At 49.4% G+C, this 16,490-nt stretch overlaps 1 protein-coding gene across 1 annotated transcript in view; it reads right to left on the minus strand.

Moving 5' to 3' along the window:
• The window catches only part of SCN5A (sodium voltage-gated channel alpha subunit 5), a 105,352-nt gene that overhangs the window by 35,482 nt on the left and 53,380 nt on the right, over positions 1 to 16,490 (minus strand). Inside the window, exons 15-18 of the mRNA XM_007110492.3 lie at positions 8,751 to 8,924; positions 7,108 to 7,464; positions 2,145 to 2,585; positions 526 to 684 (exon numbers count right to left, since the gene is read on the minus strand). Coding sequence (XP_007110554.2) covers positions 526 to 684; positions 2,145 to 2,585; positions 7,108 to 7,464; positions 8,751 to 8,924 — 1,131 coding nt within the window. The remainder of the gene's footprint in view (positions 1 to 525; positions 685 to 2,144; positions 2,586 to 7,107; positions 7,465 to 8,750; positions 8,925 to 16,490) is intronic.

A 16,490-nucleotide genomic window follows, 5' to 3' on the forward strand; every position in this document is an offset into this window, starting at 1 on the left:
TTTTCAAGAGAAGCCAGAAATGCAGATTTTTTTACATAAAAGCTTCTGGGTTTTAAATGTTGGTAGCAAATTCAAATTAAAACCCTTTTGTGTCCCAAAACCCTCCGGCAGGCCTTGTGTTTGCTGCCTCTGCTTTTGCCCAGGTGAGAAGCAGCTGGTGGCTCCTGTACCAAGAACTTGTTCTCAGAGTTCCCCACAGTCCCCTGGTATGAGCTGATTCACAGGACAAACGTGCCGACAGGACCAAAGCACAGGAACCGAGTGAGGAGGGGATGAACAAGCAGAAGTTTGGGGTTAGTCCTGCATCGTGGTCCTGAGGGGCTGCTTCCAGAATTTCCCCATGGCTCTGGGCCCCAAGCCGTGTCTCCCCTATCAGGACAGGGCTGCCCACGCTCCCCTCCGCAGACGGGTCTCCCACACTGGCTGTGACGGTGGCTGTGGTTCCCAGCAGCAAATGCAGGCTTGTGCCCAGGGCCTCTCACGCAGCAGTGCCCCACTGGCTTCAGGGACAAAGGTGTGCATTACCTCACTGCACCCTGGGGCTGGGGTCTCTGTTCTCCGCTGCTGCCGCAAGTTTGCCTGAGCTGCACTGGCCTCGGCCCCAGAGGAGGTGGTCTCTGATACCTGACTCCAGGGCCTGGGCTCCAGCAGGGCCTCTGGGCTGCCAGACACAGGCTGGGATTCCTGCTGAAGAGACCACCCCCAGCCCGTGAGCTACCAGGTCGGAGTATTTCTAGGACCCTGGCTCTGCTTCAGGCCCTGCCCATGCAGCCGGGCACTGCCTCCTGCCCTCTTCATGAGGTCTCATCTCACTGAAGACCCCTCCCTCGGGCGTCCTGAGGCTGAAGGAAGCTTCTGATAGGTTCGGGCAAAGGGCCTAAGGCTAGACAAATCTCCCCCTCCTCCCACTCCTTGAAGGGTACAGCTGGGCTATGATGTCTAGCTCCCAGATGCTGGCAACTCTACTTAGGAAGGACATGCTGACTTTTCCCAGGAGTTCCCATGGCACCCCAGCTTGCTTGCTTGCTTGCTTGTGTGCCCGCACGACACACACACACACACAGACACACACACACACACACACACACACACACACACACACACACACGCCCCAGGGAGCCAGGGCCAAAAGGCTCAAGAGAAGGAAAGGAGGAGGATAAAGGAGGGGCAGGCGGAATTCCACTCCTGTGCTGGGAGCGTCCTGGAGCTAATTGGAAGCTGTGGTCCTGGCAACGCCAACGCTCCCCCTCCCCCAACCAACACTGTGGCTGTCCCGCAGCCCGACTGAAAGGGCAGAAGCTGGCCTCTGGGACCACAGGGAGGCAGGAGGATGTGGAATCAAGCCTGGAGCCTCAGATCAAATTCCATGCAAGGGAACAGCTGCTCTTCTCAGCCAGACCCACCCAGTGCAGGCCCTGAGGAAGCGGCCTGGATGGGCCCAACGAAACAGAGAGAACCAGTCCTCGCTGTTTGACCTGAGACCTAGGGAGAAGCCATCTGAGCTTAGCTCAGGCCATGAGAAAACTGAGGGAGCTGGGGTGGCGGTGAGGGGTATCATCTCGTTTGTCCAGACTCTATTCCTAAGTGTTAAAAATAACAGGTTGGGAGATAAGATAGTGCTGTCTCTGACACCTGCCATCTTAGGGATGCTTATTTTTAAATCTCAGAATTAGCCCTGGGCCTGGGAGGAGGGGAAGGGGCAGTGGGGAGGTCTGGAGGCCACATTCCTCCCTCACCAAGACATTCTACCTTGTTAGTCCTGGAGGTGACAAGGTCAGGGCAGGGTCTGGGGGCCAGGTGTCCTAGCTCTGTCCTAGACGCATGAGGAACTCCTAGCAAGTCTCTCTCTTCTCTCTCACTGTGCCTCAGTTTCCCTTTCTGTACAGTTAGCTTTCCGTGACCAGCCAGGGGATGAATGATGGACAGCAGTCCCTCCCAAGATGCCCTCCTGGACTGGGCTGGGCTGGGGAGAGAGGGTTGAGAGCTGGTTACAGCATGCCTCCATGAGGCTGGTTTTTGGAGGATGGCCTGTCTTCTCCCTCCAGGCCACACCTGCTGGGGCAGATGCTCTGAGTGAGGCTGGGTCCCCTGGACAGTAGGTGCTGCACATACGGTGTGGGGCTGGGATGGGGGATGGGGCTCACCTGCTTGCTGGACTCTTCCTCTGTGCTTAGGCTATTCTCCTCATCCTCCTCTTGGTCATCCGTGTCTGACTCGGCCACGGCGATGGGCACACACACGGGCTCCGGATCCCCGGGTGTGCCCTGGCCTGGCCGTTGGCCTTCCTCAAACCGTGTCTCCTTGCGGGCTGGCAGCGCCTTCTCTGTCTCTGGGGGTGGTGGGGGGCTGGAGGTGGTGATGCAGCCGGGCAGCTGGCCCTGGGTGGTGAGGGCCGCAGGCTTCTGAGCCCGCCGCTGCAGAAGCCCACAGCAGAAGTCCCAGGTGGTCCGCTTGATGAAGCGCAGGCCCCGCTGGATACGGGCCAGGGCCAGCTGGAGGTTGTTCATCTCCCCGTCCTCGTCAGGGGCTGTGAGGTTGTCTGCACTGAAGGAGCTGAGCAGCAAAGCCAGGAAGAGGTTCAGGACCTGTGGAAATAATGCCGTGCCCTGGGTGCTCAGCCTCGGGGCTATGAGGAGCGCTGCCAGAGGCAAACAGCTTGAGGCTTAAACCCTGGGCCCTAGGCTCTCATTCTAACCCCCCATACTCCTGAATATAGAGAGTTTGGCTATAAAAGGAAAGACAAATTCTCATCCTGAGGTAGGTGATAGGCCCCAGGCTAAGCAGCTGCAGCTGGTCTCCTGCTGATGCTTCAGATGGGATACCAGCCGGAGCATTGGGCCCTGATTGGGTGCATTCTCATGGATCTCCTGGCCTGACACATGCTCAGAGAAGGTCCTCAGTCTAGGGGAAGGACAAAAGGAGGGAGAAGATGCCAGCTGGAATCCATCTTGGCTGAGAAATGTGTGCCCACACCAGGACCAGATCTGAAGAGGATTGGCCAGAAAAAAAAATTCTGGAAAACTGGCCCTATTTAAGCAACCTAAGCCCCTCCCTCCGAGCTTGCCTGTGTGCTCTTCCACACATACTTTGTTTTTTCCGCACTTACTTTGTTTCTTCCACAAATATTTTGTTTTTTCCACATGTACTTTGCTTCTAATAAATGCTTTTATCTTTTTCACAATCTTGGTCTCTTTGCTGAATTCTTTCTTCAAAGAAGAACTGAGGTCCTTCTTCCAGCTTTTCACTGCCAGAATCAATCCCTCCTCCCAGGGACTCAGATACAGTCTGAACTGAGGGCGTTCAAACCCAGGTTTCTTGGGTGTTGGCCCAGGTTCAATGGGAGACCCATGGGTTCATCTGATGTCAAAGCCTGCAGATGGGGCCTTGCTGTCTTGGGAGTAATGGGGGGCAGTGAGGTCAGGGTGAGCACAGGGCTGCTCCCTGGGAAGTGGGATCCAATCTGGGATCAGCAGGGCCCACCCATCCATTCATTCATTCATTCATCCATCACCCATCTGCTCTTGGGGTTTTCCTGGGAAGAGGCCTCTGCATCTGTTGGTGAAGGAGGGGCAGTGATACGCCTCTGAGTTCCCCACTGAAGCTGGGTCACCACTCAAAGATCTGGGGCTCCATCTGCAAAGCACTCTCCACCTGTGTCCCCAGATCCGACCATGCTTTCCAGGTGAAGGACATGGGAGACTGAGCAGAGAAGAGGGCAATGGCAGGAAAAGAGGTCAGGTGGCAGCCCTTGGGCACCTGGGACTAACTGTATAGTCAAGCTACTGAGACGGAGTTGTGTCCAGGCAGTGAGGGGTGCTTGGATGGGTGCTGCGTGCAGGATTAGACACTTGGACAGAGTGGAGGGACCTGGGGCTGGTGCCAGGGGAGAGGCTGAGGCTTCAGAGGTGCCGGAACACACAGTCTCTACTTAAGTTATTTATTAGGGGTTATGGACTTAATGTCCCTAAGGGGGGTTTGAAAAATCTCTCTGTCTTTGGATGGTTCTGGACTACTGCTTGTTGTTAAACCACCCTGCAAGTGTGGAGTTTTAGCTTTTGTTAAAAAAGAGAACTTTTACTGAGTGACAAGGGACTGGGCTTGGGTCCATTTCTGTCTCAGGGAGGGTAATTGAAGATGGTGGTGGGCTCGTTCCACACAGGGGTCAGACTGGCTCATGAGCATCACCAAGCCAACAGGACAGAGACACAGTCTCCCCACCTTGGGCTTGGGTCTCCCCTCCACAGCCACTCCCAGAAGGGAGTCCAGTTGAATGGGGGCCCCTATAGCAGGGTGGTGTGTGAAAGTGGACACCCAATCTGAGTCCCTGCTCTGGCTTCTTACAAGCCCCTGACACATGCTTGTCAGCGAGCTGGGAGTGAGAATTCTGGCAAAAGCAGTGGGCAAGGTTGGAGTGCCAGGCCTCAGAAACCTGCCTTTGGTTTAAACAGTAACATTCATGTGGACAGTATGGAAAGGTTAAGGAGTAGGCTCTCCTGTTCTATCTCCACAGAGAGATGATCACTTTTGACACCTGGCAGTCTCTTTTATGTCGTCACTGGAGGGGTGACGCATGTGATGTGCTGCAGAGCTGCTGTCTACACTGACCTCTGGCCAGGCCCCCGGACTCTGTCCACACTGGCCCAGGCTTGGCCTGCCTCAGTTCCTGGTAGCCCACCCTGGGTTCCCCACCGCAGCCCTCGCTCACGCCTGGCTTCACATCCCCTGACCTCCAGGCATCCGGGGCCAGGCTGGGGGCAGGGCAGGGGGTGCCTGGGCAGCCTTGTCTACCCACAGAAGACGCTAGGGCCTCCCTTGCCGCCGGCTTCAGAAGTTCGGCTGCTTCCAGTGCTTTCCCTGTCAATCACACTGCTGCTCCCCAGCCCCTGCCTGATGATCACTTCCCATTTCAATGACAATCTTGCTTCCACCCACGCCCCGAAGCAGCCCAATTCCTGAGGCAGCCAGGGAGGGGGCCGCGTGGGCTGCGTTAGCTTCCCTCCTCCAGCAGCCTCTAATCTTCTCATCCCCAGGCAGATCTGCTCGGAAGTCGGAAGTCGCAGGCTGTGTGTGCGTGAGGGCAGCTCAGCCTGGCCCTGGGCTGAAAGCTCTGTGTACTCGCATCCTCCTTGGAACACACAGAGTCTGGCAGCCCCAGAGCTGTGCCAGGGGCTGAGCGAGGGGCACCCTGAGGGGCGGCAGGTTTGAGGGGATGGGAGGGGGGTTGCAGGGCCCGCCAAAGAGCTGGGTTCCACTGGCACTGTGCACTCTGCTTCCTCTCTGGAGGAAGCTCTACCTATGGAGGCTGAGGAAGACCGACCCCAACTTGGCCTGGTTAAGTCACATGGGAGGAGAAAGCAGGCAGGTCTGGAGAAGGGCTCTGGAATCTGCAGCCCACAGTACTCACATCACCTAAAAGCCCTCTATGAGCCGCTGTGAGCCTGCGCTGCCCACACCATGGGCAGTGGGAACCAGACACTGCAGGTGTGACGCTGGAGCATGTGTGGTCCCCCTGTGTACCCAGGAAGGTGGCTGCATGTCCACAGTGGACACGGACCTCCCCCTGAACAACTGACCCCTCTCAAACTTGCCTCTTCCAAAGGCTCCTTCTCTGGCATTTAGGGTTTGATCTCTCTCAACTCCAGAATTGCCCACATTGTAAAGACACAAGGCAAGATGCACTTTCCCTGGGACAGACAGGTGGCCATGGGAGCAAAGACCTGGGCTCCTCATTACAGGACAGCAGGGACTCTCACCACAGCTATTCAGGATGACATACAGGTTCTCTCGGGCCCCACCTCACCTGGACCACCACCACCTGCCTGTGCCTGTGCTTTGCTTACCTTGCTTCTTCCCTCTCTAGCATCACCTGTCAATCAGGTGAGCGTGAAACCCCCTCCACCAGGAAGCCTTCCTTGATTTCCCCAGCTGAAGGGGCTCAGCACACATGGGCTCCCTCTTAATGGCTCTGACCATTCTGACCAGCTTGAGAGTTATCTCAGGCCTGTTTGAACTCTCCACCTCCTCACTCTCTCAAGGTGGTGAGCAATGTCAGAGCCACATTCATCTCTGTATGCCCAACAGCACCTGGCACAATATTCTGCATGCAATGGGAGCTCAGCAAATGTTTGTTAAGCTGAATTGAACCATGTGATAAATCACTGACAGTGAATAACTAATAAAACGATGAGTAGATGAGAAAATAATTAATTAATGGATATAAAATGAATACATAATGAATAAATAGGTAAATAGATGGGTAAATGAAAGAATGAGCAAATGAAGAGTGATGTGCATGAATGGATAGCTAAATGAGTGAGTGAGTGGATAGCTGGATGGATAAATGAGTAGATGGATGGGACTGATGAATGAGAGAATAGATGAGTGGGTTGATAGATGGATGCAGAGGTGGATGAATGAATAGAGGGATAGATGAGTGAGTGGAAAGATGGGTGATGGATGAATGATTGGATGGATGGGTGAGTGAATGAATGGATGGGTAGATAGGTGGGCAAATGGATGGATGAATAGGTGTGTGTGCATGTGTGTGAATGGGGGTTGATGGATGGATGGTTGATGGATAGATGAATGGATGGGTAAGTGAATGAGTAGATGGAGGTTGATGGATGAATGGCTGGGTGAGTGAGTGCATAAATGGATAGGGAGATTGGTAACTGAGTAGGCAGATCGATGGAAAGGTGGACAGGTGGATAGGTGAGTTGGTGGGTGGGTTATTGATGAGTGGATGGATGGATGGATAGGTAGATGTATGAATGAGTAGAGAGATGAAAGAGTGGATGGGTAAGTAAGAGATGGATTGATGATACATGGATGGATGGGTAAGTGGGTGCACAGATGGGTGAATGAATGAATGGGTGAGTAAATAGATGGAATGATGGGTAAATGAGTAGATGGATGGATGGGTAAATCGATGGATGGATGAGAGATTGATGGGTGGATGGATTGTTTGATAGATGGCTGAGTGAGGGAGTGGACAGATGGAAGGGAGGGTAAGTGAATGGACAGATGGATGACTGGGTGTGTGGGTAGCTGGGTAGATGAATGGATGGGTAGGTGAGTGAGTGTGTGTGAGGCCACTGGCCAACTTACCACGAGGTTGCCAATGACCATAACAAGCAAGAAGACCAGCAGGCACAGTGACTGCCCAGACACCTCCATGCAGTCCCACATGGTCTCGATCCACTCGCCACAGAGGATGCGGAAGATGATGAGGAAGGCATGGAAGAAGTCCATCATGTGCCAGCGGGGCAGCAGACCTGAGTCGCTGATGCGGTGCCTCAGCTCTGAGTAGTTCTTGCCAAAGAGCTGCATGCCCACCACAGCAAAGATGAACACGATGATGGCCAGCACCAGCGTCAGGTTGCCCAGTGCCCCCACTGAGTTCCCGATGATCTTGATGAGTGTGTTCAGGGTGGGCCAGGACTTCGCCAGCTTGAAGACCCGAAGCTGAGGAGGGAGGGGTCCCTGTGAGGAGCTCTGGCTCCCACTGCCCATAGACACCCTCACCACCGACAGCTCCTGCCTGAGAACCCAGGGCACCCTTAAAGGTCACCGAACCCTGTTTCTCCTCATTTGTCCAAGAGCACACACTATTGCTTCTCTCCACAGCCTGAGGGCAGCTTCATCGGGCCCTGCTCTGGGAGTCAGGTCAACAGCTCCAGACTCCTCCCCGCAACCCACCCCTTCTCTCTGTCCTCACACCAGCCTCCTACCCACCTAGGTCTCACTTCCAGGAACCACCCAGTAGATTCCCCATCATGGAATGTCCCTCTTCCAGAACCTTCTTCATCAGGTATCCTTCTGGACGAGCTCAAACCATCCCTGACTTGCCCAGTCACCTCCATCTTTCCCTCCTCTCAGTCATCACAGAGAAAGGGAGCTGGTGTTTAGCATTTATTGAACACCCACTGTGCCAGGCCTTATGTTTAGGATGGATCAGCTCATTCAGAACTCCAAATAACTACATGAGGGTGGCACTATTATTACCTCATTTGACAGATGAAGAAGCCAACCCTTAGAGGTGGAGTATCTTGTCTAGGTCCCTTGGCTCTTGGCAGTGGAGTCGGAATTAAAATCCACAGCCTAGGCTTTCTATTTTTGCCCCCATCATCTTGCCTTCCTAGCCCCAAGTGAAGCCACTTCCTCCAGGAAGCCTTCCCTGACCTACCTCTAGCCCCATGCCTGGACCTCTTAGACATTTTGAACTCAAAGCATGGTCCACAGACCCATAGCTTTGACATCATCCGAGACCTATTGAATCCACATCTGCACTTTAGCAAGATCCCCAGGCAATTTGTGTGCACATTAAAGTTTCAAAAATGCAGATTCCAAAACCAGCAGGTATAGCCTCAGCAGACTTGGTTCCACCTGTTGCTTGCCATGTGGCTTTGGGAAATTGTTTCATCTCTCTGAGTGTGGAATGGGAATGTAGTAATACTAGCTCCTCTCCTGGGATCCTATGAGGACTAAAGGGGGCATGGTGAATCATAAAGGGCTTTGCAAATCGTCAGGATGGATGGGCACCCCAATTGCCCCTCTGGAGGGAGGGCTGTCTCCCTCTGTCTTGCCCACCTGTGTCCCCCACATCACCAGCACTGGGGAACCTAGCAAACAGCTGTTGGGTAAGGCATGAAAGATCACAGTAGGGGTGATTGAGTGGTGACCTCGGAGGGGGTGTGGCTCAGTGCCCCAGGCCCCCACCCACTCGCCCCCTGCCGGGCCCAGCCGTGTACCAGGCGGAAGGAGCGAAGCACCGACAAATTGCCCATGCGGGACAGGCCCAGCTCCATGAGGCTGAGGATGACGATGATGCTGTCGAAGATGTTCCAGCCCTGCTGGAAGTAGTAGTAGGGGTCCAGGGCGATGATCTTGAAGGTCATCTCTGCTGTGAAGATCCCTGTGAAGACCTGGGAAGCAGCGGGAATCAGGGGTTCCCGACGTTTAGGCTGGAAAAAGCCTCTGGCAGCAGGGGCTCCCTGCCTCCTGACTCTTGCTCCTGTAGGGTCCCCCTTCTGGGCTGTCAGCTCTGACTGCGCCCAGAATCCCAGTGGGTGCCTGCTCAGCCATGGCCCGGTCCCTTGGGGACACCTCCAGCCCGATGCCTCCAGCCAACTCTGCTGTTTCACAGGCATGACCCACCAGCCTGGGCCTCAGAAACAGCCAGGCCCACTGTAGGCTCTGCAGGGACTCACAGCTCTGGGAGGCACCTGGGATCAGGGGAAGCTGATCACACAGCTCCAGACCCCTTCCAGCCTGTGTGGCCACAGAAAGTTTCACACACGCCAAATACACACATTCCCACAAACACGCGTTCATGGCTCATGACTTTTGCCCATGCTGTTCCCACTTCCTCCCTGTCCACATGCTGACTCTTCTCCCAGTGATAACAACCAGCCACCATCTCTTGAGGCTTGACTATGTACCAAGAGCTGGGCTAGAATGCTTTGCATACATTGTTTCTTTTAATCTATCCAACAACCCTACCAGAAAAGTATCATTAACCCCATTTTACAGGTACAGAAACTGAGGCACTGAGAGGTTAAGTAACATGCCTGAGGTCAAGTAGCTCATAAATTTGAGAACCAGGAGATGAACTCAGTGCAGTCCTTCAAGATTTAGAGCAACGACTCTCCCTTCTAGAAACGTTCCTGAGGTGGGCAGGGGCTGGGCTTCACCTGGTTCACTGACTCATGAGTCCTGAGCAGCCCAGTTTCAGCCGGCAGAGACTCAAGGTTAAGGAGTCCATCGTGTGATGGGCCAGGCAGCCCCGACCGTGGCCTATGGCTCTGAGCTGTGTCAACTGCTATGGCAGGAGGGCGCATGGCTCTGGGAGGAGGGGATAACCCCGGAGGGTGCGGCTAGCAGGAAGTTGGTGCCTGTATATCAGGCCTTCCTGGAGCCAGGTGGGTAGGGGGTGGGGTTATTCTGAGGGTGGTGAGGAGGCTCTGTGGTCTTCTGCAGGGGAGGCCTGAGGTCAGAAGGCCTCAGTAGCTGTGGAGGTCAGAAGCAGGGTCATGGCTCAGGCGTCTCACTGAGGTCAGCACTCAGGAGTGGGGGTTACCTTGTCCTTGGCACCTGTCCTGAGGAGACTCTGTGCTGAAAGGAGAGAAGGAGAGGCATCTGCACCTGTTGGTGGCCCCAGCACCAGCCCTTTCCCTTCTGTGGAAACGAGGCCCTGTGGCAGTGGGCTGGGGGGCAGGGGATTGTTGTTGGCCCAGGGAGGGCACTAGGATGGCAGGTGGGTGGGCACCTCTGCACTACCATACAGGGCACCACCCATCAGCCCAGCCCATGTGACTTCAGGGGTCCCTTTAGTGCTTGTGCCCAGAGAGAACTGTCCCTCCACCAGCTGGGATCTTAGGGAAGGGAGAGCCCCCAAAATCCTCCAGCCTCTGCTCAAATTCCTAGGCTGCCCTCACATGCGAAGACGCATCCTTGGGTTCCGCCGCTTTCCCTGCACCCATAATTTTTCCATCTCTCTGACCCCATCTCCCACTACTCTTCCAGCCATGCTTGCCTCCTTGCTGTCACCTCCTCAGGGCCTCTGTACCTGCTGCTCCCTTTCCCTGGATCCTCCCCTCCCCGATCCACAGGACTCACTCCCTTCAGGTCTCTGCTTAAAAGCCACCTAATCAACTCAACAAAACTTCTTAACACTTAAAATCGGGGCCCCGCCCACGATTGTGCTTATCCTCTTCCTTGCTTTATTTTTTGTTCCCTCATATGCCACCCTGACATACTGTACGGTAGCTGTGTGTTTGTATGTTGAGTCTCCTCTGGCTAGACTGTAAACTCCACAGTAGGAGGGACCTTTCCTGTCTTACTGTACCTGGAACAGTGCCCAGCCTATAGGCGGGCCATCAATATTGGCTGAATAAGCATGCAAGTGGTTGGGCCTTAGACCTCCTGCAGCGCCCAGCTCCATGTCCCTGTCTTCCTGAGGCCTTCCCTACTCAGCAACGGCCCTCACCCAGCTGCATTCCCTGCATTGGGCTTTGCTGAGAGACCCTAAGGGTGGGGCCTGGATTTGCCCTTCCTTGCCCCCAGCCCTCTGGTCTCCCCGGCCACTGACTGAGGATGCCAGGGTGAGTGTGTGCTTAAGACCCACGAGTGCTAATACTCATGTCTCGGTAAAGGAGCTCAGGAAAGATCCCCCACCTCACTTTGCCCAGGTTTGCAGCTGTTTTGGCAGCAAAATAGCAGATACAAGGTGGTGTTGGAAGTCAGCAAGAAAAAGACAGCAGAGGGAGGTTTCTGGGGATTGCCTCTGGGGAGGTGATGAGCGAAAAACCAACAGCATCACCTGGAAGGTCTTCAGAAATGCAGAGTCTTGAAGGCCCCAGACCTGCTGAATCAGAATCTGCATTGTGACCAGACTCACAGGTGATTTGAAGTTTGAGAAGTGCTATTTTTGAGCAATGGTTCTTAAACGTGGTGTGCTTTGAACCCCCTAAGGAGTTTTAAAAATATTGATGCCTGGGTCCCACTTCCACAGATTTGAGTTAAGTTGGACTGGAGTACCCAAGTAGCAAGAGTTTTATCAACTTCCCAGGTGATTCTAATGTGCAGCTAAGCTTGAGAACTACTGCTTTGGAAGTACATGAATTTTGGTGTGACTCCTTCCAAAGGATCATCACTGGCGTTGTAAGGACATGAGATCAAAGGTGGATGGTTTAAGATGTGCAGAGAACGGCAGCCAGACCCGAGTTCCAAAGCAGGGTCTGCCACAGTGGGATCTTGGGCCAGTTTCCCCATCTCTCTGAGCCTTGAGTGTTCCCATATGTAAAATGGGGATAATAATACCACCATAGGTGGTTTCTAAGAGTTAGAGCTAATGGATGTCAAGTGGATACTGCCTAAGAGAGGGCGGTTGTTGTTCTCATTGGCCTCATTTATTATAACTGCTGAAAACTCCAGGCCCAGGCAGGGGCTTCAGATATAAACAGCTCTGCATGATTTATAGGCTCACTGGGATCTAGCAGGCAAGCTGTGAGTGTGGGCACCCACCTCCCCTGACTCCTGGCAGGTGGTACACGGAGCCATCAGTGCTAGTGGTGGCTTCCCAGGAAGTGGGAGGACTTTTGAGAAACCCCAAACTCTCCTGACCTTGGCTAATGTCTTTAATGGGATCATCCTGTACACACTGTAAGCTTGCTTTTGAAATGTAACACCTTGTGAACATCCTTCCATGCCATTTAAACATCATCTACAGCATCATTTTCTTTTTCCTTTAAAAAAAAATAGTTGTGGGATATTCCACGGTACAGATGTGCCGTAAGTAGTTTAACCATTTCTTTGTGATGGGCATTCTTTTGTCCCTATTAAAAACATTGCCAGGACTTCCCTGGTGGTCCAGTGGTTAAGAATACTCCTTCCAATGCAGGGGACGCAGGTTCGATCCCTGATTGGCGTACTAAGATCCCACATGCCTCGGGGCAACTAAGCCCACGCACCGCAACTACTGAGCCTGCGTGCCGCAATGAAGAGCCCTCGCTCCAAAACTAAAGATCCTGCATGCCGCAACTAAGACCCCGTGTGCCGCAACTAAGACCTGATGCAGCCAAATAAATAAAATAAATAAATTTTTAAAAACCACTGCCATAATAAATATCCTTTCACATACATATTTTAAAACAACTTGCCCAATTATTTTCTTAGTATAAATTTCTGGAAATGGAATTGCTTAGCCAACAAGCATTTTTAGAGATTCTGACACATAACTGCTAAAAGATCCTCAGAGATCGGTTTTAACCAATTCCATGAACCACATGGGATAACTGTTTCCCTCATAAAAATGCTAATTCCTGTCCCACTAACCTTACCAATCCAATTGGACAAAAGCCATCTTTTGCTGTTGCTTTGTTGGACATTTCTTTGATTTTTGTATTTCTCGTTTTGTGAAATTGCCTGTTCATATCCTTTACTTGTTTTCCTATTAGGGTGTTTGCCTTTTTTTGGTGTTGTTTATAAAAGTACTTTATATATTAAGGGTATTATCCCTTTATCTATTGTGTGCATTGCAGTTTTCTTGGTTTGTCATTTATGTTTGTCATTGTACTTTCTAAAAATTATAAAATATTTTAAGTATATAAACAAGTATAGAATAATACGATGCGTCCTTTGTACCCACTACCAAACTATACCAAATATTAACATTTTGTCATATTTGCTGCAAATCTTGTTTCATTTTTCCCTCAAAACAATAGCAAAGACTTAAATAGCATTTACTATATGCCAGGTACTATACTAGTGCTTTACATATATTGAATCACTTAATCCTCACAATAACTCTATGAGATTATTATTGTTATCCCCATTTTACAGATAGGGAAACTGAGATACAGAGAAGTTAAGTCACTGGCCCACATGATGGAACCTGACATGAACCTAAACAGTTGGCTTCTTCTGCATAGTCTTGATCACAACCTGCCATCGCAGGTAAAACCCATAGAACTACATTCACTCCGAGGTAATCACCATACTGAATTTGATGTTTATCATTCCCATGCATGTTTTTACAGTTTTGATGCATAGTATTTTTGCATTGTTTTAAGGTTTCTATAAATGGGCCATGCCATATGTGTTCTTTTTTGCAAATTCCTTTCATTCTTAACATCATGTTTGTGAGAATTATCCATATTGAAAGATGTATACATATTCCTTCTAATTGTGCACAGTATTTCACAGTATTTCATACTGTGCACTAATTGTGCACAGTATGAAAACACCACAATTTATTTATCCATTTTTAAGTCGAAGGATAGACATTTAGATTGATTCCAGTTTTCCCTGTGACTAACAATGCAGCAAAGAGCTTTCTTGTACATGTCTCCTTGTACACACATGTGGGACTTTCTCAAGAATATGTATATCTGAAATTAAGTTATAGGGTATGCATATCTGTGACTTATTAGATACTGTACAACTGTTCCCTGAAATGGTTGTAGCAAATTGACACTCTTACAGAGTGTGAGTTCCCACTGTTTCATATCATTGCCAACACACAGAATTTTATTTTTGATTCTCTAATGGGTGAGAAATAGTATCTCAATGTTGATTTAATCTGCATTCCTCTGTGTTTCTTTTCATTTGTTTATAACTAACTGAATTTCCTCTTCTGTCATTTCTTCTGTCCATTGTTGTGGTTGTGTTTTTGCCAGTGGATTGTCCCTCTTCTCTTTATTGATGTGTAAGCATTCAATGTATATTCTGGATTCCATGTCTTTCCAGTTAAATACTTTTCATAACATCAATTTCCTGTTTGGGGTAGTGATTTCACTTTGTTTACCATATCCTTTATTGTACACATATTACAAATTTTTTAACATAGGTAAATTTAGCAATCTTTTCTTTCATGGTATAAACTTTTTGTGTGTTGGAGAAGGCCTTCCCAACCTTCAAATTTTAAATATTATTCCACATTTTTATTCTAAAAGCTTTAAAATTTTATTTTATTGCTTTTAGGTGTTGAATCCATTTCCCTGCAACTAATTAATGAATATGGTATGGGGTAGGGATCTAATTTATTTTCTTTCACAGAGATAACCATTCTGGGGACTTTCCTGATGGTCAAGTGGTTAAGACTCCATGCTTCCAGTGCTTCCACTGCAGGGGGCGCGGGTTCAATCTCTGGTCCAGGAACTAGGATTCCGCATGCCATGCAGTGCAGCCAAAAAAAAAAAAAAAAAGGACATAACTATTCTTCCCAATCTTATTTATTGAATAGTCTGTCATTTTCCTATTGATTTATAATGCCATCTCTGTTATTTATCAAGTCTCCAAATATGCATTTCTTATCTCTGAGTTCTTGATTCTGTAGTACTGGTCCGTTTTCCTATATTGCACCAATACTATAATGTTTCAATTACTATAGCTTTATAATATATCTTATACATGGTAGGGTAAGCTCCCCAGCTGATTCATTAATTTGTTTGATAGACTTTGTTTTTCCATATTAATTTCAGGATTGCCTTTTCAAATCCCATGGGTAAAAATGTGTTGGGATTTTGATCAGAATTACATTAAACATCCAGGTTAATTTGCTAAGAACTGATATGTCTACAGTATTCAGAATTTCATCCATGAAAATGGCATATCTCTTCACTAATTTATTCTTTTATATTTTTCACTGCTTTTGTAATTTTTTTCATATAAAATTTACAATTTCTGCTACATTTATTCCTAGATTCCTCACAGTTTTTATTGCTATTGTAAGTGTTAACTTTTAGAAATTACTCTCCAAATGATCACTGATGGTGGCTAGGAGCAGAATTAATTTTAGTATGTAGAGTCTGTACCTACCAACATTGCTGAACTCTCTTACTGGTTCTAATTGTCTTTCTGCAGATTTTCTTGGATTATTTCTATAGATAAAAACATAATCTGGGAAATAACATTAGATCTGTTTTCCTTCCTTCTTTCTTCTTTTTCTTCTCTTACCACACTGACAAGGACTCCAGTATAATTTGGACTCGAAGCAGGGAGACGGGAACAAAGCTAGAGCTGCAGCACCGCAGTGTAAGGCACTAGGTAAGAGGATGAACTCTAGATACAAATGGCTTGGATTTGAATCTTGGGTCTTTCACTTCCTGGCTGTGTGACCTTGGTTAAATTATTTCACCACTCTGTGCCTCTCTTACCTTATTAGTAAAATAGGGGTAATAATAATACCATCCCCCTTACTGGTTGTTATAAAAATTAGGTGTTCAACAAGTATTAGCCATGATTACCAGGATCACTTTGTGTGTTAATTTTTCAGACATAGGTTCCAGGAACACCCAGGTATAAATTTGAACTCCAAATCTGTATAAGGCCAAATTCATAATCACAAGCTTCTGGAGGTTACTTTCCCCACCCCCTCACCCCCCTCCAGCCCTGGCTGAGACTGACAACCTTCCTTCTTTATTGCTTCCCAGGGTCAGTGTGTGGATTTATTTTAGTTCACCATTTTACTGAACACAGGGTCATATTCTTATGGGGCTACTCAGTTCCAAACCCTACCTGCACTGTCCCAAATACAAGTCCTGTCCCTGCGTGTTCACAGAAATCCAAGCCCCCAAGATTACTCAAATCAGCACCCCTCCCACCCCCTAGGGCAACTACAGAACGATTTCACATGTTTACTGCTATGGTTTTTAAGTCCCTCTTTGTTTTTGGCACTTGGGGGTTTTTGGTACTTTCTCATGAACTTTACTATGCATGTCAAAGAATGTTTGCTGTATTTTTAATTGTTTCATAGTTGGAAACATCTCAGGTTTCCTTGTCCACAGTATTGCTAGGGACAGACGTTTCATTTGCCTTTTACCTTTGTTTATATGATGGGCTAAACATTAGTGAAATCTATCAATCTTCTCCTTTATGGAATTTGTCTTTAGTGACATGCTTAGAAAGGATTTTTTTTTTTTTTTTTTTTTTTTTTTTTGCGGTACGCGGGCCTCTCACTGTTGTGGCCTCTCCCGTTGCGGAGCACAGGC

Source organism: Physeter macrocephalus, chromosome 18, assembly GCF_002837175.3.
Source record: "Physeter macrocephalus isolate SW-GA chromosome 18, ASM283717v5, whole genome shotgun sequence".
NCBI lineage: Eukaryota > Metazoa > Chordata > Mammalia > Artiodactyla > Physeteridae > Physeter > Physeter macrocephalus.